Source organism: Stenella coeruleoalba, assembly GCF_951394435.1.
Source record: "Stenella coeruleoalba genome assembly, chromosome: 1".
Classification (NCBI taxonomy): domain Eukaryota; kingdom Metazoa; phylum Chordata; class Mammalia; order Artiodactyla; family Delphinidae; genus Stenella; species Stenella coeruleoalba.
Genome location: NC_137169.1, coordinates 31676565 through 31702367, shown reverse-complemented (window position 1 = coordinate 31702367; position 25803 = coordinate 31676565). Strand labels below are relative to the sequence as shown.

Here is a 25803-nt window from a genome sequence, read left to right as displayed (position 1 = left end):
CATTAGAGAAATGCAAATCAAAACGACAATGAGATATCATCTCACACCAGTCAGAATGGCCATCATCAAAAAATCTAGAAACAACAAATGCTGGAGAGGGTGTGGAGAAAAGGGAACCCTCTTACACTGTTGGTGGGAATGTAAATTGATACAGCCACTGTGGAGAACAGTATGGAGGTTCCTTAAAAAGCTACAAATAGAACTACCATATGACCCAGCAATCCCACTACTGGGCATATACCCTGAGAAAACCATAATTCAAAAAGAGTCATGTACCAAAATGTTCATTGCAGCTCTATTTACAATAGCCCAGAGATGGAAACAACCTAAGTGTCCATCATCGGATGAATGGATAAAGAAGATGTGGCACATATATACAATGGAATATTACTCAGCCATAAAAAGAGATGAAATTGAGCTATTTGTAATGAGGTGGATAGACCTAGAGTCTGTCATACAGAGTGAAGTAAGTCAGAAAGAGAGAGACAAATACCGTATGCTAACACATATATATGGAATTTAAGAAAAAAAAAATGTCATGAAAAACCTAGGGGTGAAACAGGAATAAAGACACAGACTTACTAGAGAATGGACTTGAGGCTATGGGGATGGGGAAGGGTAAACGGTGACAAAGCGATAAAGAGGCATGGACATATATACACTACTAAACGTAAGGTAGATAGCTAGTGGGAAGCAGCCGCATAGCACAGGGAGATCAGCTCGGTGCTTTGTGACCGCCTGGAGGGGTGGGATAGGGAGGGTGGGAGGGAGGGAGACGCAAGCGGGAAGAGATATGGGAACATATGTGTATATATAACTGATTCATTTTGTTGTGAAGCTGAAACTAACATACCATTGTAAAGCAATTATACTCCAATAAAGATGTTTAAAAAAAAAAAAAAAAAGAATCTGCCTTCAAATGCAGGGAACGCAGGTTTGATCCTTGGTTGGGGAACTAAGATCCCACATGCCGCGGGGCAACTAAGTTCACTTGCACAACTACTGAGCATGCGGGCCACAAACAAAGAGGAGCCCGCGTGCCACAGCGGAGGATCCCACATGCCGCAATGAAGATCCCGCGTGGGGCAACTAAGACCTGACGCAGACAAAACTAAAATAAATAAATAAATAAATATTAAAAAAAAAGAAGAAACATTAGTTTGGGGAATTCCCTGGTGGTCCAGTGGTTAAAACTCCGCACTTCCATTGCAGGGGGCACGGGTTTGATCCCTGATCAGGGAACTGAGATCCTGCATGTTGCCTGGCGTGGCCAAAAAATAATAATTTTTTTAAAAAAGGAAATATTTGTTTGAACTCATGATTTTTTTCTCTTAGAAAATACATATTCCCTAGCTCTGTCCACTGAAAAAGCCTAGAAATTGTGGCCAAGGAGGGACAGCGGGGAGCTCTAATGCCCCGAGTGTAGTCTTAAATGATCAACTCCACCACAAGGCACGAGGGCTCTTAGAGAAATGACCCATTTCTGACCCAGGGCAGGAAATGCATAAGCGCAGCCTGGAACATCTCATCCCAGAAGGCAAGGAAGCTCCCTGAACCTCCTAGGAGAGAGTTAAAAGTACTCTGAAGCTAACCTGAAGAGGCTTCATAATAGCCATGGAAGGGACAATTTGAGCATCAGAGAGAACGGTAATAGATTGAAAAGTATCACGTATATTAACATCCATTAGGTCATCAGCAGCAACATTGGTCATCTTTGGACAGAATTTCTCAAACTTGGCACTACTGACATTTTGGGCCAGATGATTCTTTGTTGTGGGTGATAATTCTTTGCTGTGGATGACTGTACAGTGTATTGTAGAATATTTAGTAGCATCCCTGGCCTCTGCACACTAGATGCCGGTGGCATCACCTTCCCTTCCCCAGCTGTGACAACCAAAAATGTCTCCAGATATTGCCAAATGTCTCCTGGGAGATTGAGAACCACCGCCTTTGCAGAATGTTAGGAATCAATTCACTCTTCTAAACCCTGGTAAATGAGGGAAATAAACAGTCAAGTCTGGAGGAGGAAGAAAAACCAGTCATGTGAAGAGGTGGTGGAAGAGCCTTCCAGGCAGATGGAACCACAAATGCAAAGGCCCTGAATCTTTGAGAAACATCCAGGAGGTCCACAGGGCTGGAATCTAGTGATCCAGGGTCTAGGTGTCCAAGATGAGGCTGGAGTGAGAAGCAAGGCCAGTTCATGTACAATAAATCCTACTTCTCAGCCTTCAAGAATTCATCACAGTGATTCAAGGAAGTTCTGTGACCTAGGAAGAACTTAATAAAGTTCAACTCTTGCTGATGCTATGACACTTCATGACCCTGTGAGGTGGGTTGGAAGCCACTTGTAGTTTCTTGAAGCCAACAGAGACTCTTGACAGCCAGCTCCACTGAGATACCTGAGTGGTGAGGCATGGGCCCAGCACTGGGGACGCACGATGCCACTGCTGGTTCCACAGGTACCTTCTTTTCTACAAAGCTCCACTTGGGGAAGCAGTCAGAGTGTTTGCTTTCTTAACCCCTTATTGTGGCTCTAGGAAAATAAGCAGTCTCAGACCCTCGGCCTTCTCCTCCAGCCTCTGATAAAAAGGCCTCCAGATCCCACATTTGCAGAAAGAGCCTGCCGGGGGCACGAGGCAGCCTCCACCACCACGGCCACCATCCACGTTCTGCCTTCCCATGTCTGAGGGCTGCACCCTCCACACAGGCTAGATCTCTAGATGTCACACCCTGTATCCGCCAGCCTGACACCAATAAAGGCTTGGGCTATCTTTGTGCCCTGGACCAAATTTAGAGTCACTGAGACAACCCAAGTCTGTCTTGTTTCTACTAAAATTCATCTTGTTTCAAAAGACACCCTCTTCTTCCAGTTCAGCATGCCCATTAAGAGAATGGAATCTGCTTCCCTGGTGGTCCAGTGGTTAAGACTATGCGCTTCCACTGCAGGGGGCTTGAGTTCGATCCCTGGTTGGGGAACTAAGATCCCACATGCTGCACGGCACAGCCAAAAAGAAAAAAAAAAAGGAATCTTTTGACAGCCACCTATGGACTGGGAGAAAATATTTGCAAATGATGGGACCAATAAGGGCTTAATTTCCAAAATATATAAACAGCTCATACAATTCAATAACACACACACACACAAACCAACAAACAACCCAATCAAAAAATGGGCAGAATACCTAAATAGACATTTCTCCAAAGAAGACATACATCCAATAGACACATGAAAAGATAATCATCATCACTAATTATTAGAGAAATACAAATCGAAACTACAATGCAGTACCACCTCACACTGGTCAGAATGGCCATCATTAAAAAGTCTACAAATAATAAATGCTGGAGAGGGTGTGGAGAAAAGGGAACCCTCCTGCACTGTTGGTGGGAATGTAAATTGGTGCAGCCACTGTGGAGAACAGTATGGAGGTTCCTCAAAAACTAAAAATAGAACTACCATATGACCCAGCAATTCTCTTCTTAGGCATATATCCAGACAAAACTATAATCTGAAAAGATACATGCACCCCTATATTCACAGCAGCACTATTTACAATAGCCAAGACATGGAAACAACCTAAATGTCTATCAACAGATGAACGGATCCAGAAGATGAGGTATATATATAAAAAAGAACAAAATAATGCCATTACGGCAACATGGATGGACCTAAACATTATCATACTAAGCGAAGTAAGTCAGAAAGAGAAAGACAAATACCATATCACTTATACGTTGACTCTAAAATATGACACAAATGAACTTATCTATGACACAGACTCACAGACATAGAGAATAGATTTGTGGTTGCCACGGGGGCGTGGGGGAGGGAAGGATTGGGCGTTTGGGATTAGCAGATGTAGACTATTATATATAGGATGGATAAACAGCAAGGTCCTACTGTATAGCACAGGGAACTATATTCAACGTCTGTGATAAAGTATAATGGAAAAGAATATAAAAAGAATATATATAACTGAATCACTTTGCTGTACAGCAGAAATTACCACAACATTGTAAATCAATTATACTTCAATAAAATTTTTAGAAAGAGAGACAGAATGGCATCTTCTGACCTGACAGTCCTTCCTGCCCTCAAACCCTTCCCCAGCCCCTCAGGGCCCATGGGAGGGTCTTACGCTTGGCTCTGCTGTCCAGCCTCCGCCCCTCACCCACACAGGCTGGCCCTGCCCATCCTCACAGCCTCCTGGGCCCTCTGGTGCAAACACCCTCCCCCTGGAGTCCCTCCCCGAAGCCGCTCTCTCCGGGGTTGCCCCATCCCGCCAAGTATAAAGGCTATTTTCTTCTCGGTCCAGCTGTGAAAGCCCCCTTGCCCGCCTCTGAGCCCACACACATCAGCCTGTCGGTCTCTCCCTGTCCCTGTCCCGGGGGTCCCCGTCTCTGGTTCATCTGCCCTCTGGACGGTGACCACTTTGAGGACACAGACTGAACAACGTGGGGTGGAAACGGGAGGCCTCAGCAGTCTGCTCGTCCAGCCCCTCGTGTCCCGGGGGCCCAGAGAGGGGAGGCCTGGCCCCTCATCCCAAGGGCTCCTGGTCCCCAGGACAGCGGCTCAGCGTCCAGCAGCGCAGCCCCTGGGCTGGGGCGTCCTGCTGGTCTGGGAGTGGCTTCCACGTCACCGAGGGTTTCCAACCCAAGCCACCCATGTTCTCACTTTACTGTGGGACTCGCCTCCGTTCACGGCCCGGCCTCCGAGGTGGAGGACAGGCTCCCTCGGGGCCCTGGAGGTGGATGGGCTGGGCCCGTCTGGCTGGTCCTGCCGGTAACAAGGCCGAGGGGCCCCTCAGACCTAAGGAAACACCCGGGTCTCCGCGGCCCGTGCGGGTCCCGAGTGAGCTGCAGAATCCATCACCCCCCGGTTCTGCCCCTTCAGGGCTTCCTCCCGCCCAGGAATCTCAGCGCTGCCCAGAGCAGGCCCCCCGCTTCACTTCTGGGGGTATTTTTAGTCAGTTCTCATTACTGACTTTTTCAAGAGCTGTTTCCATAAATGGCTCTGTGCTTATAATTACTGGTCCAGGCCTCGGCCGGCTTCAGAGCCCAAATTAAAAGGGAACAACCTGCCCACTGCACCACATCAAGCCCGCCAAGGCCAAACATAGATCCAAGGAGATGTGAGCAAGAAGGATGCGGTTCCTCCAGTTCAAACCCAGGAAAGACCTGAACTGTGGGGCTTTCCAGAAAGACGTGGTCACGGTGACACATCCCCTCTCTCCCGTGGGGAATGGGTGCCCGTGAGGAGTGGCGGGTGTCCTCCCGCCCTGTGCCTCAGCCCTGGAGGAGCCCCATCAGTGGGCAGGGAGGGTGGGGGACACATTCTTCTGTGGGAGCTGGAAAGGCCTTCGTGGCAACCCTGCCTAGATGGGAAACTGAGGCCCAGAGGGGCACAGACTTGCTGGGGTCACGTGTCAAGTTAGGGGCCCTTCACGTGGACTTGCAGACTTGGAGCCCATATAAAATGAGTGGCCCTGGACTTTCTGGGTGGCGATACTGGTATGGGGGAATCACCTCTCCACAAGATTCTTCCATCAACAGGCGCCTGAGAGGTGGCCTGCTGAGGCCACTGTTCTCCAGGCAGGGCCCTGCAGGGACTCGGGTCCCAGGGGAGGGACAGGGTGATCTGCAAAGATGGGGAGGCTGGAGGGACCTCCCTGGCGGCCCAGTGGTTAAGACTCTGTGCTTCCAATGCAGAGGGCGTCGGTTCCATCCCTGGTCAGGGAACTAAGATCCCACATGCCGTGTGGCATGGCCAAATTATAAAAAAAAAAGCAATAATAAAAAAAAAAGATGGGAGGCTGACCCTGCTTATGTGCCACCCGTCCAGGCCCAGAGTCAGATTTGGTCGCCGTTCTGAGGTTGTTCATAGTTTCTTAGTAGGGCCGGGGGGTGGGTAGGAGAAAAAGGGACTAGACGTGCCCCCGAATCAGACAGGCAGAAAGCAACTCCATTCCTAAGAGGAATACAGATGATCGAGGTGGAGGGCGCTCGTGGAGGTGCCTTGGGGAGGAGTGGTCAGAGAACACTTTTCTAGGAAACATAGTTGAGAGTGGTGGAAGAATTCTGACAAGCAGAAATGGAGTAAAGTATCCGAGGCAAAGCACGGAGGTGGGAAATAATGTGTCAGCTCCCGTTTTTTGATCACTGAACTGTATGCCAGGCACCACCCTGGGCATGTTACACAGGCCATTTTTGTTAATGTTTACCTAACTGTGTTAGTTATCTATTGCTGTGTAACAAATTACCCCAAATATAGCAGCTGAAAACAACCAACACTTATTATTTCACATGGTTTCTGAGGGTCAGGAATCCAGGTGCTTAGCTGGGTGGCTCTGTCTCAGAGTCTCTCATGAGGTGACAGTCAAGCTGTCAGGTGGGGCTGTGGTCTCTGGAGACTTGACTGGGATGAACAGACCCACTTCTAAGCTCACACTTGTGGCTGAGGGTAGAAGACTCCTCATGTGGACCTCTCACGACATGACCTTTCCTCAGAATGAGTCATCTTGGGGGTGGCAGGTAGAGCCCAAGACGGAAGCTGCAATGTTTTTATAACCTAATCTTGGAAGTGACACAGCATCCCTATTGTCACATCCTATTGGTCACATAGACCAGCGCTGGCCCAGTGTGGGAGGACATAAGGGTGTGAAAACCAGGAGGCAGGGATCATTGAGAACTATACTGGAGGCTGGCAACCACAGCAACCCTGTGAAAGAGGCATTCTTCACCCCATTTTATAGCTGAGAACACCGAAGATCAAGGAAGTTAACTGATTTGCACAAGACCACACCCAGAAGCCCCCAAGGTGGGATGAGAGTCTAGGTGTGTCTGTCTCCAAAGTCTACATTCTTTCTCCCCATCCACAGCCTCATCAGGTTGGGGACATGTCAAGGGAACACCGCAGGGTCCTGCTGGACTAGAATGTCAAACGCCGAGTGCCAGGCTGGCAAGAAGGAACACGCAGAAGGAGCCCAATCAGGAGAAGCCATGAGTGGATTTTCACTTGAGGAACTGGAGTTCCAAGAACAGGCTGAGAGCTTTTTCACCTCCATGCCTCCCCTCTGCCTGGACACCTTCTCCTTTCACCGCTTCTGACTAAGTTCTACCCTTCTTTCAAGGTCCAGCACAATGCCACCTCCTTCAAAGCCTTCTCTGTCCCCCAGCCAGGAGGCCATTCATTCCTCCCCCTCTTCTGGCCTTGTTCATCCCCCACAAACGAGAGAGCGACCTGGTCTGTCTTCTGCAGCACTGAACCTTCATGCTCGTATCTGAGTGGGGAATGGCCATTTCTCCCACTTTGCAATCATTTACATTGAGTTGTCTGTGGGCCTATCTTTCCCACTGTAATGAGCGGATCTTAGGCTGGGGCTCGTGCTTTGGAGTGGGCACCAAGATAACCAGGGAGGGCAACAGCACACAGTAGGTTCCCAGGAGTGTTTGTGAAGCAATGACCTCAGACTGAAGGATCCAACCTTCTCCATACCTGGGTCTTGCAGCCTTTGGCTTCCCCAGAACCCTTCCTGTATTCAGAGCCCTAGACTGTTCTGAAGGAACGGCTGCGGCTCAGGGGGCAGAGCCAGCAGTTAAAGGAAATAACTGGGTTTTACTTCTGGTCTTGTCACTGACCAGCTGGACTTGGGCTAAAAACAAACAAACAATCAAACCAGGCTAACATTTACTGAGCATTTACCAGGCACTGTTTGAGCCCTTTACATAGAGGAAGTCATTTAATGCTCATAGCCATCCTAGGAGGCAGGAACTATTATCGCTCCCATTTTACAGATGAGGAACCTGAGGCACACAGCAGTAAATAACTTACACAAAAGTCATATAAATATATCTTAGGTCAGACTTCCTGGGCAACAGGCTGAGTGGGTAGGTTTAGTGGAGAGTGTTCTTGCAGGGAACAAGCAGGAGTGGGCACAGTTGAACAGCTGACGCGATCACAAAAGGGCCAGCCCAGCCCATCTGCACGGGGAGCTCTGGCCTGATGGCCCTTCACAGTTGTCCCTCCTTGAGGCAAGGGGGCTGGGCATTTATACCCCAATAAGCCAGGATGTGGGGTGCCCTCAAGGAGGGTGCCCAACCTTGAGCAAGAAGCTGGTGGACTGATGTCGAGAGAAGGACCCAGCCGTCAGCAGCCCACCCTCCAAGCAGCTGGTGCAACAAGTGACGCAGTCCCAAAGAGAATATCTGGGGAGCACCGCAGCATCCACTAAAAACGAGTGGCAGAATGGGGATCTGATCCTGGAACCGTGTTCTTACCACTCGGCTCCAGGTCCCCAAGTAAATGATGGGGGCGGGAGGGTAGACAAACACAGCAGGCTCTTCCGCATAATTCTGGCTACTGTTTACTGAGCGGTGCCAGGCACTTGCTAAGTTTTTCAATGCCTTAACCTGTATAACCATTGCACTATGGTACAGGTATTATTATCCTGATTTTAAAGATGAGGAAATTGAGATGCTGAGACTTCAAGTAACCTGTACAAAATCTCACAGATCTCAAGTAGCAGACCCTGAATTAAAACCTGGTCTTCCCCACTGTGCTCTCCCACCTCCAAGGCCAACCTTCCTCACTGCTGTGACCCAGTTTTCATATCTGCTCCTTTGGATCTGAGCACCCAGGACCTTGGGCCAGTCACTTATACTCTTTGAGACTAGACTTCTCTTCTGTCACCTAGGGGCAATAGTAGTCATTTATCTCAGAAGGGTGAGAAAAGACTGAGAAGATGGGGGCGGGGAGGAGTAGCCAGGCATCAGGGGTTCATAGGGCACACCATTCTGGTGGCCAAACAGAGTTTTGGAGAAAAGAGACCCACCTTCAACTCTTGGACAGAGAAATACCTTTGGAAACCATCAACAAAATGAAAAGGTAACCTACTGAATGGGAGAAAATATTTGCAAACCACATTTCTGATAAGGGGTTAATATCCAAAATATATAAAGAACACACACAACTCAATAGCAAAAAAACAAACAATCCAATTTTTTAAATGAGCAGAGGAACTGAATAGACATTTTTCCGAAGAAGACATACAAATGTCCAACAGGTACGTGAAAAGGTGCTCAACATCACTAATCATCAGGGAAATGCAAACCAAAACCACAATGAGCTATCACCTCACACTTGTTAGAATGGCTATTATCAAAAAGACAAGCGGGGCTTCCCTGGTGGCGCAGTGGTTGAGAGTCCGCCTGCCGATGCTGGGGACGCGGGTTCGTGCCCCGGTCTGGGAAGATCCCACATGCCACGGAGCGGCTGGGCCCGTGAGCCATGGCCGCTGGGCCTGCGCGTCCGGAGCCTGTGCTCCGCGACGGGAGAGGCCACAACAGTGAGAGGCCCGCGTACCGCAAAAAAAAAAAAAAAAAAAGACAAGTGATAACAAGTATTTGTGAGAATGTGGGAAAACGGGAACTCTTGTGCACTGTTAGTGGAAATGTAAATTGGTGCAGCCACTATGGAAAATAATATGGAGGTTCCTCAAAAAATTAAAAATAGAACCACCATATGATCCGGCAATCCCACTTCTGGATATATATCCAAAGGAAATAAAAACAGGATATCAAAGAGAAAAAAGTGTAAGTATGGTAGTGGTCACTTTGCAATATGTACAAGTATTGAATCATTACGTTGCACACCTGAAACTGATATAATATTATATGTCAATTATATGTTAATTTAAAAAAAGATATCTGCACTCCCATGTTCATTGCAGCATTATTCACAACAGCTGAGACGTGGAAATAACCTCAGTGTCCATCTACAGATGAATAGATAAAGAAGATAAGGCGCGTGCGCGCGCGTGCACACACACACACACACACACACACACAAGGGAATGCTATTCAACTATGAGAAAGAAGGAAATCCCTCCATTTACGACAACGTGGATGAAACTTGCAGGTATTACGCTAAGTGAAGTAAGCCAGAGAAAGACAAATACTTCATGATATCACTTATATGTGGATTTTAAAAAGTTAAAAAGTCAGAAGAGTAGAAAAGTGGTTGCCAGGAGCTGGGGGTGGGGGAAATAGGGAGAGGTTGGTAACAGGGTACAAACTTTCAGCCGTAAGTTGAATAAGGTCTGAGGAGCTAATGTCAAACGTGGCGACTATAGTTGATAACATTATTATATAATTTTGAAATTTGCTAAAAGAGTAGAAATTAAATGTTCTCACACACAAAAAAGAATACATATGTGAAGTGATGAATGTGTTAATTAACTAGATGGGGGGAATGTTATATGTATATGCATAGTAAATCATCCTGATGTACACTTTAAATAACTTACAATTTTATGTCAATTATACTTCAATAAAGTTGAAATAAAAATAAATGAATAAAAGGTAGATAGATAAAAAGAAAAATAATGTGGTCACTTAATAGTCACTTTCAAGACGGATAAAGGATTTATTGTTAAGTGAAAGACAAAATGGCAAAACAGTGGGCATTTAGATTCCACTTTGTAAAAAAGAATAACACAAATTGATAAAATATCAGGGCTGGTTGCTGGGGAAGGGCTAAGCTAAAGGACTAAACATTGGTTCTCCCTGAGGTAGACAGAGGATTACTAGGAGCTTCCATATTATATGTTTCTAGACATATGGTCTGAATTTTCTATCATGAAATTCTATAATGAATCTATATGGTATGAATTTTCTACAATGAATATGCATCAGTTCTATAAATCCCAAAACAAAGATAATCACGTTCCTAGTTTACAACACATGCTCACATTTAATACAGTCCAATTCAGCAGCACGTACTGCACCTAATGATGGGCCCTGGGCCAGGGGGAGAGGCAGCTTCTGTGTAGGACAAGAGGAAAGGATGTGCAGGCAGGGAGACAACCTGCTGTGTACCTTGGGAAAACCACCAAACTACCCTGAACCTCACTGTCCTCTTTTTATTTTTATTTTTTTTTGCGGTATGCGGGCCTCTCACTGCTGTGGCCTCTCCCGTTGCAGAGCACAGGCTCCGGACGCGCAGGCCCAGCGGCCATGGCTCACGGACCCAGCAGCTCTGCGGCATGTGGGATCTTCCCGGACCGGGCCATGAACCCGCGTCTCCTGCATTGGCAGGCGGACTCTCAATCACTGTGCCACCAGGGAAGCCCCCTCACTTTCCTCTTTTTAAAGAAAGATGTGACAGTAAATGTGAGATGAAATGAAAGGACAGACATGGAGGTTCTGGGCATGTGGTCATCACTGGGTGTCATCTCACACAATCCCTGAACAGCCCCTAGGGTGGGTACCATGAGTATCTCCATTTTACAGAGGAGAAGACTGAGGTTCCTAGAGGTGGACTGAAAATCCAGATCACACTGAGAGTAGTGGGTGGAGTCAAGATGCAAATTCTGTTGAGTCCCAGGCCAGAACCCCCAGCCCAGAACCCCCAGCCCAGTCCTGCCTGCCCTCCCACTGTCCATCCGCTCCCGGTTTCCAGAGAGAGGCGTCACTGTCAAGACCACGTGAAAATCACCTTGTGGCTGATGTACAGCTATCTGTCTCTCTCTCTCACTGGAAGGTCAGCTCCACAAGGGGAGACTTAGTTTCATTCCCTGTTATATTCCAGGAACTAGAAGGGAGCCTGGCACAGAGCAGGTACTACATGACAATTTGTGGAGTGAATTCAGGAAAATATGCAAGAATTGCCTATTAAAGGACCAAAGAAAGTGACCCTGGGGCTCACGGAGGGGAAGGTCAGGGGGCTGAGCAGGACCCGGGCCAGGTCCCTCGCTCGCACTGAGCCCTGCGTCTCCCGAATCCGACAGCCTCAGCTCATCCCCATCCCTGTCCTCAGCCACCCAGGATCACGGGAGTGAATCAGTCCAGTCCAGGGAAGGGTCAGGACCAAAGTGAAGACGGCCCATCCAGTTCTGGCTACACTTCTGCTTGCAGTGCTGTTTGTGCCTCGGTTTCTCACTCTAGAGCATGGGCACCTGGTGCTCCAAGGAGAGGAGGCAGAGAAGGGCTCAGCAGGAACATGCAGAGGTGGTCTCTGCTGCCTCATTCCTCCCTCAGGGCTGGCTGGGCCGGCTGAGGCCCTCGGGGGTCCAGCCAGTCACACCGAGCTGGGCGGAGGGATGGGTGGTGGTGTGAGAAGCTGCCTCCGAGGAGCCACAGGGCCGGAGCTGGGAGGCACCTCGTTTTTCTGACACCATCGCTGTGGACTGGACAGGAAAGCAGAGGCCCAGAGAAGGGAAGGGATGTGGCTCGGGACGTGCAGGAGTCCACGGCAGGCCCAGGAGGGACAAGAACCTGGGCGCTGCCTCCCAGATCAGGGCCTCCTCCCCTGAGCTCAGGCGGCACCAGGGACAGGCTCCGTCTGCTCCTCGAGGGCACTGGCCCCGTCACTGTGTCCTGGCCAAGGGGAGCCAAGCGTCCACAGGCGGAGATCGACAGGCAGGGCCCAGCTCTGACCGCAGCCCTGGCCCCCAACACAGGCCCTGTCAGTCACGACACGGCTCCTAAAGCATCTGCTCAAAAGCAGAGGCCTGACCCCTGGACGGCAGGCCCAGGCCTCTGGGTCCTACAGGTGCCACTGACGGTCAGGGGCCCGGCAAGCACCAGGCCCGGCTGGCTTCTCAGGAGCTGATGAGGCCAATAGGAGAGGTGGAGCTGGAGCCAACAGGTGTGGGAGCCTCGGCATGGGCGCTGATGCCACAGCGACTGCTGTTAGACTCCATGGTGGTTCAGGGGCCGCTGACCTTCAGGGGCCTGGAGCCGGGGCCTCCAAAGGAGGAAACAATCCTGGTAGGTTCCATCCCCCACATCAGCCTAGGTAATTACCAGTTAAAACTACTCGAACTGAAGGAGTTTTACTAGTGCAATTAGTACATGAGAATAAAGAAGGCCCTCAGACAGCTGGCTGGACTGCCCACAGGCCAGGCTTCCACTGAACAAAGATCTGCTTGTTAATCCACAGCATCAGAGGCCTTAGATCTTCATGAAACACCCAGAGGTGGTGTGGGAAGAAACTGGGATTTGGAATCCACAGCCTGGATGATGCCATGGACGTGCTGTGTGACCCTGGGTTAGTTATTTAACCTCTCTGAGCCCATGAAATGAGGCTGGTAAAACAGCTTCCCAAGTTGCTGCATGGGTGAAATGAGTATTTATAGGACTATGGAACTTCAAATGCTAGTTTTTATTCAAAAACAGATAGAAACACCTTTGGCTGACTTCAAAAATCTGTTTCTGGGTTTCACATGTCTATAAGACATGTGGGGACATTTCCATCACATCCACACCAAGGCTGAGCAGCAGCTGGGAGGGTCTGGTATCAGCACTGACCAGGGCCAGGTTCACCCTAAAAAGGGGGCTGACTTTCTGCCCCTCCCCCTCTATCAACCTATCACACAACAACTCTGAGGAGCCCCATTTTACAAGCAGAGATCTGAGGCTCAGAGAGAGCAAGGGACTTCCCTAAGATCACAGAGCAGAAGCTGGAGGGCAACCAGCTTCTCCTGAGCTCAGGGTGCTGCTCGACTCACAGCAGCAGCTCCCACCAGGGCTGTGCACCCCTTGCCCCAGGGGATGCTGGGGGAAGAGGGACATGGGCTAGGCGGTGACTCACTCAGATGGACGGCTCCCCTGGAGGCATTCTCAGGGTGACTGCATCCACAGCTCTTCTTGGTCCTGAGCCCGGGGTCAGCTTGCCCCCAGCACGGAGCTCCAGCCTCAGTTCCACATGTGGTCGCCTCTGTCCCAAGTCCCCACCCCTGCCCTCTAACCAGGAAGGTGGCATCTAGAACCCGCCAGCCCAAGTCCTGTGCCTGGCACTGGGCTCTCCGCAGAGGTTAACGGCTGCCTCCTGCTGCTCGCTCCCCCACCTGAGCCCATCACGAGCTCTGGTTTGGGGGGGACGGGCCTCCTTGAGGCAAATGGCTGAAGACCCACAAAACTTACTGTCACTCTGACCCCTGGGTTCCTCTGCCGAAATCCCTCTGAAAGCTCTCTCCACCTTGAAAGCCTGCCCTCCTGACACAGAAACGTCACCTCCTTGAGCACTGGATGGAGGGCCAAACAACCTGGGCCTGTCCTGGCTTGGCCACATACAGACCACATTGTCCTGAGCAAGACACTGCCTCTCTGAACCTCACTGTCCTCATCTGGGAGATGGGGATGAATATCATGTCGCTAACAGGGTTGTTGGGAGGGTTAAGAGCGGTGCTGTAGGTGAAGGGAGGCTGGTGACCATGGCAAGGGTCCTCTCCCTGCTCTGGGTCCCACAGCTCTCCCCACCTGGGGCTGAGCTGTAGTCCTTGGGTCCCCAGGTCCAGCCTAGTGTCTGCCTCAGCTCAGACTCCTGCCCCTCACTGGCCACAGACAGGAGGCAAAGCAGGTGGGGGACATATGTTCATGAATGTAGATTAAAGAGAGTTTAGTAATGGAAAACGTTATCTTTGAGAACTTTAAGGGTAAATGGCTCCACGATTTGGAGTATAATTTCTGCAGAGAGGAAAAGCTGGGCTTTACGTGGGAGAACAAAGAGGGTCCAAGCTGCCCATCAGGTCATTCAATGGCCTGGACACTCATTCCATGACAAGCCAAGTCCCGGGTGTGAGCCCAGGGTGACAAGACCACAGTCCCTGCCCCGCTGAGCTCAGAGTCTACTCCTTCTCCACCGTCCCACCCTGCAGCAGCACCCCACCCCCACGTGGCCCAGGGAAGAGGCTGCTGTGGACTCAGAACAGCTGGGTCCTCATCTCTACTCTGGTGCTTTGATGATGTGACCAGGGTTTTCCACGCTGAACTTTGTCCCTCTCTTCAGTACTGCCCCTATCAACGTGACAGCATCACAGCCTCTGTTTACTCATCTGCCTCCCTTCCCAGGACCAGACTGTCTTCCTGGCACTGCCCGCGTCCACCCAACACTACGTGAATCTTACCATCGGGTGTGTTTGGCCGCGGGTGAATGTACGCCTCTGGGACTCACATCCCTCATCTGTCCCTGCTGGATCAGCAGCTCACCACCCCCCACCCCCCTGAGACTTCGCTGCCCTGACCCGGGCGGTTTACCCTCCCGCGGTACCTTGTCCACGACAAGGTGATTCCCCGTTCCCAGCAGGGCGCTCGCCCTGCCCGAGGTGGCGCACACGCCCCTGCAGCCCGCGCCCAGCCTCCGAGGGGCCCCTCGGCCAGCCGTCCCCCACGTGCCTTCTCGCGGGGTCGCCGCCGCCCACCCCGGGCCCGCTCTCACCCATGTTGACGAAGCTCATGACCAGGTCGACGCGGCCCAGGCGCCGCTCGGGGGTCCCGCCGTCCTCGTCGTCGTCGCCGGCCATGGCGCGATACAGGTCCAGCATGAAGAGCGGCGCGGACGCGGGCAGCCGGGCGGCGGCGGGCGGCGCGCGGGGCCGGGGCCGCCCGGGCAGCCGGAGCACCGCCAGGATCTCGCGCTGCAGGTCGCGGCGCTCGCGCGGGCCCAGGCGCCGTTGCGGGCAGCCGGGCGAGGGGCGCGGGCCAGAGGCGCCGCCGCCGCTCAGCGCGCACAGCGCCAGGCCCAGCAGCCAGAGAGGCCCAGGGCGCGCGGCCATGGCGGGACCTGGGCGGCCTCACCGCGCGCGCATCCGCTCCCGGCCGGGCCCGGGGCTGGGGCCGCCCCGACGGCGAGCGGCGGGCCGGGCTTGGGGCCGGCGGGACGGGGCGGGCGTCGCCCGCGAACGCAGCGCGGTCCCTAGAGCGCCCGGCCCGCGGCGCCTGTCGTGGCTCCGGGTAGTCGGATGGGGCCGCACCTCCTCGGGCAAGGGCTCCTCCGGGGACCGGGGATCGTCGGCTAGTCTGTGCCGCCGCGCCAGACAGTCCGGCTGCTGCCGAGACAGCTCAGCTCAGAGGCGGAGAGCGAGCTCCCGCCGGGCTTCGGGAGGCGCGGACCCTCAGTCTGTGCCGCGCGCCCCGGGCCGAGGTGGCCTCTCTCAGTCCAACTTGCAGCCGTCGGATCCCGCCCCCTCCGGACCCGACCAATGGGGGCACAGCGGCGGGACCAAGGCCGCGGAACAGACGCCCCAGGAAGGGGCTCCGGATGCCAGGTGTTGGCGACCTGAGATGCGACCCGCTGGTAGGTGGGTAGGTGGTCGGCGAGGAATCCCTAGCCCAGCCGTCGGGGGCCTCGAGGTCGTCCTGGGCTCCCCTCCCGCCGCTGGCCGCGCTGTCGGGCGGGCGCGGGGACTCGGCCTGGGGACCCAGGGTAGCGGAGCGGTTCGGGGAGATCGGACCCTGCCCTCCCGCGGGGCGTGTCCTTGGTCACCCTGCCCAGGTGGCATCCCAACTCTCGGTCCGGCCTGAGGAGTGACCCCGCAGCCCCTCCTGGTGCACGAGTGTCGCTCCAGGACCGGAAATGCCTCAGTCGGGTCTAGAGGTAGAGGGGCCCCGCGGGTGACAGGCAGGCCCGAGAGTGGGGCGCATCCCTCTGCCAGCAGCCGGGCCCGGGTTCCCAGCCACCGCAGCTCCTCGCCGGCCTCTTGGTGCCTTCTCCGCAGTCCCCTTGCGTGCGCCTTTGGGAGCTCTTTCCCGGACACCTGACGCCGGCTCCGTCACTGCTCCTGGCGCGCCCACCCGCCTGGTTTCCGCGCGCTCCCGGCTGGCGCCTCTGGCGGGCCGCCCCGGCAGCTCCAGCAGCCGCAATGCCACCACTAGGTCTGGCTGGGCGCCCTTCGGACCCCGGTGCGCGCGGGATACGCGCACCCGCTTCCCGCCTCCCGCCGGTCAAGGAGCTCTGGTGCCCTTCCTGAGCCTTTGCGCATCTGAATTGTCACGGCCCTCAGCGGCTTGCGAGAGAAGGCTCCTCACGGAAACTCCTCCATTGACTAGACCCGTTCTGCACACCCTGCTCTTCCCTAGGCGCCTTCTCACCGCATTTATTCGTTTATGGTTAAGGCGCCGCGCTGAGAGGAAGAGACACTTAGACTGAGCTCTGAAGGCCGGAAGGAATTGGTTGGGTTGAAGGAAAGGTCAGTGGGAGGAGAATGTTCCAGGCAGAGGAAATAGCTTGTGCGAAGGCCGAGACTCCAAGGAGCATAACAGTGGCAGGTGACAGTGAGCACCGTCCATGTGCCAGCCGTGTTCTGTACCATTTCTTCGTGCTCACACGTTGTCATTGGGTGGATACCTAACCGCCCCTCCCCCACCTCACTTAACAGACGAGGTGACTGAGGCACACAAGGGTTAAGGGACTTCCCTCAGGTCACACAACACTGGAGCTGGGCTGCAGCAGGTGGGCACATGCAGGTGAGCTGTTCAGTGGAGGCTGGAGAGCTTGGGGGGCAAATGGCCAGGTGAGGGGCTCTGGACAGCAGATGGTTACGGCGTCCCAACGTGGGTTCAAGATTAAACTTCAAAATAAAGGTACGATGTCCAGTAAAATTCACATTTCCCCAAGATCACTTCAAACTTAAAAAATATCAAATCTTAAATCCAATCATTTGATGGTGACTTAAGTCCATGCCTAGTCTTCCTTCTACTCAACAGGTAAAACTCCACCAGGCTGCTGAAGCTGGATGAGAATGCCACAGATGAGCCAGTGAAAGTTCTCAAGACAAGACCAGAGCCTGGATGCAGAGGGGACTATGGATTGGAGGGAGGGAGATTGGAGTCAGGGCCCACAGCTGGAGACAGGTACAGTAATGGGAGGGGTCGGGGGATGTTGACAATGATCCTCTAATGGAGAATCATTAGAGGAATGGAGGGCAGAGGAGAAGGCTCTTAGGAGGGCAAGTCCACAGCGCTTGGTGACTGCATGCAGAGGCAGGGGGCAGAGTCAAGGGGGTGTTCCCTTGTCAGAGCTGGTCAGGGTCTCTGAATTTCCTGCCCCCTTCACTATCCCTGGGCATCCTTCTGCATTCCCTGAGCCCATACATCACTGGAGGTCTCAGATCTAGCCTGTAATTCTCCAGTTGTGTATCGTAAACTGCTGGCCTCCCAGCAAGACTGCAAGCAGCCCAGTGCTGGTCTGATTCATAGAAGTCATTTATCTCAATTTAGGATGAGTGAAGATGGCTGTGCCCTTTAAACAATGGCTTCACATTCCCATAAACCAGTGGTGCTGCTCCGTGCTGTGGCCTGAGCCAGAGATGAAGCTGACCAGCTCCCTGCCCTCTAGTGGCTCCCAAGGGTCACCCCAGGGGTGACAGGTGAACATGCAGTCTTTTTGAAGGCAAAACAGAGGTTGTGCTCTGACAGAGGGGCCGGCAAATTGCCTGGATGGGCAGAGGAAGTGGGGACAGGCGATCTGTGAGTGGAATCCTGGAACTCCTCAACTGGATGGGAACTGACATGGGGAGGGTGTCTTGGGAGAAAGTTCTGTCAAACAAGGGCTTCCCCAGCCACCTGGCAACTCTGTGACCTTGGGCAAGTTACTGAACCTCTCTCAGGCTGTCTCTCATCTGTCAGTAAGGCTCACGATTGTAGGACTGTGATGGGAATTACATGAGAATGTACACAGAGCACTTAGCACAGTGACTGGCACACAGGAAGCACTCAATACATGTTAGCTATGGTTATTCAAAGCCCCAGAACCTGCCCTCCTCTATCCTAGCAGACACCAAGTTTGCATTACTAATTTAGCACTTGTATCACAGAACTGCAGTTTTAACCCCTTTCCTGCCATCCCTATATTTCCCACATGGTCTTGCACACAGGTGTTCACTGAATGGAAATACACTTCCTGCAGATTGCACCACTAGCTGAGCTTTGTTGCAAAGACTGAGGGAAAGCCTGAATGACTTGGTAAGAAAAACAAGTGACCACGGTCCAGACTTTGAGAAGATGGAGGTCAAGCTCCTTTCAGCATGCTTCTGCAGCCAGAAGGCCGAGAGGGGGAAGCAGATTTGGGTGGAAACGCCACCCTACAAAGTTCTGGCAGCCTGAAGTTACCAATTCCATGGAGAATACAGTAAGCACTTCCTTCAGAATCCATCAGGCTGCACATTCCTTCTAATCTGGGTATTTGGCTTCCAACAGCTTTGGCAAACGTGTGTCCATCTCACCAAACTCCCTATCACAAGGGGAGTACGGCCTAATGATGAAGAACACAGGTGGCTGACGTTCAACCCCTCTTATCTCTCAAGTTCCCTAGTTATTTCTTAGTCTAATTCCTGTCATCAGAATTAGTTAATATTTGGCCATTCTAAATATTATAAAGCCAACCAGGGACTGGAGGGAAGAGAACTGCCTGACTTGGACAGGGAGCCGAGGACTAGATTCAAGGTCCTCTTCTGCCACTTATTCATTATGTGATCTCAGGCAGATGACCTTCTCACCCACTTTCCCATTTGTTTCTCCTTCTGTAAAACAAAGGAGGTAAGATTTGATGACCAATTTTGTTTCTACCTCTGAAATTCTACCACTTAACCAGAAATATCAGCATACTGTGAGAATCTGGCCCCGTTCTCTCAAAACCCGGGATCTGTGATTTCTAAAACAAAAATCTTCTTACATACTGGTTATTTGTTTAATCACGTAAGTGGGCCAGACAGCCCTACAGATTTCCATAACAACAGTCTGATCCTTTGTTCCCTTGTTAAATAAAATTAATGAGGATAAAATATATAAGAAGAAATCTATTAATGAGCTCCATAATTTATCCATCAAGATATCTGGATCTGAATAATGCACCGAAGTACCTAAAAGAGTCATGTTACACATAAGGTAATGGTTCAGAAGTAAAGCAGGAAATACAAAATATTTGTTACTGCAAGCAATTTTAATACAAAAGTGTGTCTTGTTTTTAAACAGTTCATTGGTAGAGCTTCAGTTTCTGCCTCAATTAAAATCAATTGAGATAATCACACAGCAACGTGGTCGGAGCTGAAGAGGAACAGCAGCTAAAAACCAGGAGCCCCAGACAGCCCCTCTTCATGATCACTTGGTCAGCTAACTTTATTACGCACAAAAGAAAAGACGGAAGAAGCAAACGGGACTTCTTAACAAGTGTGCTGGTGAACTCCTTTAAAGGACGAGCGAGTGTTTTATGTCCACGTTTTCAGAATAGGCTTGTGGAATTCATTCCTCAGTTTGTGGGAAGTTGATCGACCATTTTAAATAAATAGCAAAAAATGCAGATAAACAAATCTGTAATTCATGATGCCACCAAGGAGTCTCCCCTTGCCGACGGCCTGGGTCCCGGTGAGCACAGGAGTTATTGGTGGCTGGGCTGGATAGGAAGTTATAAACCAGGACTCTTAAAAACCCCAATGTTCTCACGTTTTCTGAACAGTTATATTTACCCCTGAATTCTAGCAGCTATTTGTCCTTTAAACACCTAGTACTGAAACAGTATTCAAAGACAGTATTGCAATGAACTCCTTTTGCTGTATCATGTGCAAACATTACCTAGATGAGGTTCCCTCTCTTCAGCTAAAATTACACAATATTAAAAACAATGGAAAAAGCAGTCAGAAGTGCCCTCCCCTCAGTTCTTGCTAATTGAGGTGTCCATGATTTACAAAAAAAGAGTTCCTTAAACACTGAAGGATTCTTATTTTTTTTTTAATATAATTTATCTTGCTGAGACAGCAAGTCAAGTTTATAAAGAAGATGCATTTAGGAATAATCCTAAAAGATAAAGCAGGTTTACAACCCTGCACCGCACAGAAACCCTACTTAGAGGCTTTTTAAAATTTTAATACACATTTGCATCTTGATCTTTTCGCTTATTTTTCTCAAATATTTCATTTCTGGGCCCCATCCATTACAGGGTTACCAGGAGGCAAATTTTATCTACATAAATATTCACATGAAAATAGTAACTTACAAAAAGAAAAAAAATAAGGCAGCTTCATAACACAATTATTCTTTTACACTTTTAACAATATAACTTCTCCCATTCAGAATAAATATACACCCAATGTGTGGGGCAGGATTCAAAGTGGACAGAGGCTTGGGGGTGCTTGTGTAGTGTTACCGCTTGGGACCCGGAGTCCTGGGGGAGGCAGTGGTGGTCTTCTTAGACATGGTGGGGATTTTGGAAGGCTTGTTTAGCCCTCTCCTCGAGCTGCCCTGGCCCCCTGCGGCACTGCTCTCTGAAGTGTCTGAACAAGCAGACTGTGTCTCTAGAAGGTCAAAGTCAGAGGCATCGCTTCCACGCCGGCTGCTGGCCCGACTCCCGGCCCGACTCCCGGCCCGACTCCCAGGGCGACTGGCTGATTTTTTAGGGTCTGGAATTTAAGAATAAAGCCACAGACTTTAATAGAGACAGCATTGGAGGGGGCGGGGGGAAACAAGTTACCAGAGGCCGGGGTTCTTTTTTTTTATTTTTTTAAATTTTTTATTAGCGTATAGCTGATTTACAATGTTGTGTTAACTTCTGCTGTACAGCATCTCCTATTACTTATTAATTTTTTTAACATCTTTATTGGAGTATAATTGCTTTACAATGTTGTGTTAGTTTCGGCTGTATAACAAAGTGAATCAGCTATACGTGTACATATATCCCCATATCCCCTCCCTCTTGCATCTCCCTCCCACCCTCCCTAACCCACCCCTCTAGGTGGTCACAAGAGGCCAGGGTTCTGATCCTAATACCACCTGATATGCTGTGTGACCTTGGGCAAACTACAGCCTTTCTGAACCCCGGTCCTCTCACCTACACAGAAGTTGCTGAAACCCTTTCTGGCTTTGTGCTTCTACTTGAGAAGCATCCTGAGAATTAGAAACCAGCTTCTATCAGCAGCACTGTTAGCTCACACGCCCCATGGTGGAGTCGAGCAGGGCTGTCCCATGGCCTCGGCACAGAGGAGAGCGCCTGGTAGTTGCATGGGCAGACTGAGAATGGGGGCGAAGGGATGGCAAACAGAGAGCAGGAAATGGCTCCCAAAAGGAACATCAACAGGTGAGCAGATGTAATCCTTCCCTGACTTCCTCAGCTCCCCGGCAGCGATAATAAATATGGGGTGTCGGAAAAATAACTAGCAACCTGCCAGGTCCCATACTGCACGGGCTTCTGAGGAAGGCCCGGCTGCAGGAGGCCCTTTTCTCCTTCTACTTTCAAATACTATCATTTCTGATCGAGAACAGGTGGTCTGGCTTTGGCTGTGAGAGCATCTGCTCTCAGAAGGCAAGGTTCGAGCTACTTGTACTGACAGGAGAAGAAGTCAAGGATGGCAGGATATCTGCAGGGCTGTCTTTCAGCATCACACCTCAGTGCTACTCTCATTATTTGCTCCTTGGGGAGCAGTGAAGCATTGCTGAGAGGCTGCTGTTTCCAAATTCCTAGCCTGGCCACTCCCCTCACCCTCATCCTGATGCAGAAGTGCTGGGGCAGGTACTTACCTGCCCGATTAGTTTTGGCACCTGTGGAGGCTGGGGAAGAACTATTGCTAGTATCGCCAGCAAGCGATGTTCGACTCGAATGAAAAGTTGGTGTTGGTCGTTTCAACTTGCTGCCTGTTGATGGAATAATCTTAAAAAAATAAAAATAAAAAGGTCATATTTACTTGGTGTAATCTTTGGTAGAAATTCCACTTTAAAAGGTCTACTTAAGCCCTCCTTATGACTAATCAATTGAAAAGCCAATTAAAAGTCCAGGAAAACAAAGATTTATTTTGAAAGTGTCCTAGGTCATGTATTTTGAACATTCCCAAAATAAAGGTTTCATGTCCCAATTAAAAGTTTTAAAATGTCTTCCAATACCTTTTACCTTACCGACAAATTTCTACTAAAAAAAAAAAAGATCCTCAAATGGTAAGATTATAGTAGTTATAACAAACAGAAACATGGTAAATGAGTAAAGGAAAAAAATCCAAATACTCCCAAGTATCAAAGTTTTGGGGTTAGAAATGTGACATATGAGTTCTAACCCCAAATATTTAACATGGAGATCCAAATATTACTCCAATCCCTACTAGATAGATGCAGTAACTTCAGTCAAGTAAAGATCTATTTTCGCACTGGCAGAATGCAGATTAAATTACTTGACTTGATCAAATAAGTGATTAGGAGAAGTACACATGAGTGGGGCTGTGATATCAGGAACAAGGCTCTGAACAAGGGGCCAGAAGAACTGAGCTTGGGTCTGGGCTCTTGGCTTATCTAAACTGGCATCTGTGCCTTCACTTCTCCCAGTGGAAACCAGAGAAGGGTCCTGCCTCTGAGACCTCATTCCTACCACATTCCCTCTCGTTCAGTCCACCGTTGCAACTGGCCTCCTGGCTGTTCCTCCTGTAACAGCCCAGGAAAATTCCCTGTTTGTTGCCTGACTCTCTTGTATTAAAGCAGAAACTCCACAAAAGCAGGGACTTTGTTTTGTTCCCTGTCACACCCTTGGCACCTAATACCACGTCTGGCACAGACGAGGGGCTCAATAAAAACTTGTTGAGTGAATAAGTCATGTGTGGAAGCACTTCCTAAACTGGAGAAGAGCTGGATAGATGTACATAATCATTACTGCTGCTGATAGGAGCTCCATTTCCCATTTGAGTGTATTTTTTTTAAAGATTTAATTTGGAGAAAGAATATTTTAAATCTGTTTTAAGTATCACTCATGCCACAGCATGCTATTCCAATTTTTCTTTGAAATCAATCGTGTAAATTGTTTTCCAGGACTTTTAAGATGTTTATACAAAGAGAAGAGTAAAGCAACCCATTGCATGGTGTTTCTTATATCTTCAATTTATAAAGAAAGAGCAAAAGCGACAGAGAGGGATTAACATTCCAGCACAAACCCTCCTGGCCCACACAGGAGGAAGAGCACCAGTTTCAGAAGCTACTGCTGCTGGGAAGACGTGGCGCCAGAGATGCCGGGCTGGGCGTCCGCGTCAGGACACAGCCTGCAGAACACCAGTGGGTAAGGAAAGATGAAACCTCGAAATGAAATGAAACCAAAGGTAAAACCTTAAGATGAAACAAAAATGCTGATCCATCAGAATCCCATGAGAATTGGCACTTCATAATTAAAACATTAAAAATTTTAGAACTTTTGAGACTTTCATGAAACTGGAGCCATTTAAGGAGAAGAAAAGCAGGATAAGCAGGTTGAGTTGTGGGGTTTTAGTGTCAGTGGGTCCCCAGATCATGTTCTAAGCCAGATGTATTTCTGAATTGGAGTTTTAGCTTGGAGTGGGATGAATCCCAAAGCAGCAAGTCCATTCCTGGGCATTGGCTTCTTGTACCTCCTGCGTTTATTGGCTGAAGCTTTACATGACTAAAGGCAACGCTACCTTTTGCGGCACAAGAACCCAATGTTTCCCAGCAGGGGCTAGAATGCAAATTGTAGTGCTATCACACAAGCCTGTAGTCCACATTTTATTTCTGAAACACTGCTCTTCCAACAGTACTTGGGCATTTTAATGACTGTACTTGAACATGCTTCATTGCTGGCATATGTATTCAAATCAAGGCTATAGAAACCCAAGTGCCTAGGCCAAGGAATTCGAAGCTAAAACCTGAGCCTCAGAGCAGTGTTCACTGATACTGTGTGTGGCTGAAGGAGACGGCACCCACACCCGGACCACTGTGGCGATACCACCATCCCGGGGATGTGGCTCGGGCGGGGGGCGGGGGCACCAGCCACTCTTCTGTCCTAAGCAAAGATAGGACACTGTTGAACATGCACCGTCGTTGAATTTCAAGTGTTCGTAACTCGTCTGTGTCAGATATGACGTTTGGAGGCTCCAAGAGGCCTGATTATAAACAACATCAATCAACAGATCACCACAAATGACCATTGTTTCTCACCCTGAGCAAATATCATTCTAAAGACTGTTAGGAAGTTGTTAAACAATCCAGTCTTAGGCATCTCTTATTTATCTCCAATTTTGGTGAATCCGAGTTAGAAACCCCTGAAAAACACTGGACGAGATGAATCAGCTGTGAGAGCAAGCACCACAGAGATGGAAAAGAGCACGGACTCGTGTCAGGAAGAAGAGCTGGTCAAGTCCTCGGCATGAGCGAGGGCCTGGTCTTGACTGTGTCCTTAGCAAAGCCATACTCTACCTCGGGGCTGGGCAGCTGGAGGTCAGGATAGTGGCTGTCCCTGACAGGGGTGCCAGCTTTACTGTTTACCAACCAGGGTTTGTCATAACAGCGAGAGAACTGAAGTGGAGTCTGTGAAACGGAAATCCAAAGGGAAGGACGGGAATAATTGAAAATGGAACAGAAAGGGAGCAAATTGGGAACATAAAAAAATAAATAAATAGAAGACACTAAATTTTAAAGAAATAGAAGACAAAATAAAATGCACATCAGTCCAACGGGATGAAAGGGACCAGGCAGAAAGGCAACAGCATTCTTCATCCATCACCCGTCGTAACAACAAACTTCTCTGTTAGCTCCAGCAGCACAGATAGTGCCTGGATTTTCAAGATTAGTAACTAGATGGGCTCAAACTCAAAATGGGAATATGTGGAAAGAAGCGCTTTGGACTTAACAACCCGAGTTCCTATTTAATAATGTCCTCTTCAGTCATGTTAAAGGTCCGGATCTGTGTACCACTAGGGCCTGGCCAGCCTGGTCTGCATGTCTTCAAGTGCCTCTCCTCACTGGGGTCTTTCGGGGGCTACACTGAACAATGGACATCCGCAAAGCTGGGAGCGGGGAAGGAGGTCACACTGCAGGTTGTACGTACCTTGGTGCCACTGGCTGGGGTGGCTGGAGAAGACGGCATGGACGTACAGCTGTGGTTACTCTGACTAGCACTTGAGCTGGAGCGGGTAGGGGAGGCTGCCCGGGAAGATGGTTTGGACCTTCGGCCCCGTGATCGGAAAGGGGTCATTCCCTGGGATGCCCCCTCAGGTAGGATGAATTTCTCTCTAAGTTCGATGTTAGTTCTACCTCGTGCTAAAAAGGGAATAA

General features: G+C 50.1%; 2 protein-coding genes across 17 annotated transcripts in view; both read right to left on the bottom strand.

Moving 5' to 3' along the window:
- Positions 1 to 15554, bottom strand: part of LOC307184100 (bone morphogenetic protein 8B) — a gene marked incomplete at its 5' end in the record, with an annotated part of 46201 nt that extends 30647 nt beyond the window's left edge. Inside the window, one exon of the mRNA XM_079917346.1 lies at positions 15218 to 15554. Within this exon, the coding sequence (XP_079773472.1) occupies positions 15218 to 15554 (337 nt within the window). The remainder of the gene's footprint in view (positions 1 to 15217) is intronic.
- A 3872-nt stretch (positions 15555 to 19426) lies between these two features.
- The window catches only part of MACF1 (microtubule actin crosslinking factor 1), a 344741-nt gene continuing 338364 nt past the window's right edge, over positions 19427 to 25803 (bottom strand). For 8 of the 16 annotated variants that reach the window (XM_079928860.1, XM_079928859.1, XM_079928862.1 and 5 more), the window contains 4 exons: positions 25577 to 25788; positions 24946 to 25056; positions 22285 to 22414; positions 19429 to 21170 (listed from right to left, as the gene is read on the bottom strand). In XM_079928860.1, coding sequence (XP_079784986.1) covers positions 20914 to 21170; positions 22285 to 22414; positions 24946 to 25056; positions 25577 to 25788 — 710 coding nt within the window. In that variant the 3' untranslated portion in view covers positions 19429 to 20913. Of the gene's footprint in view, positions 21171 to 22284; positions 22415 to 24945; positions 25057 to 25576; positions 25789 to 25803 lie in introns of all 16 variants that reach the window. The other 8 variants (XM_079928851.1, XM_079928857.1, XM_079928858.1 and 5 more) reach the window with 5 other exon arrangements.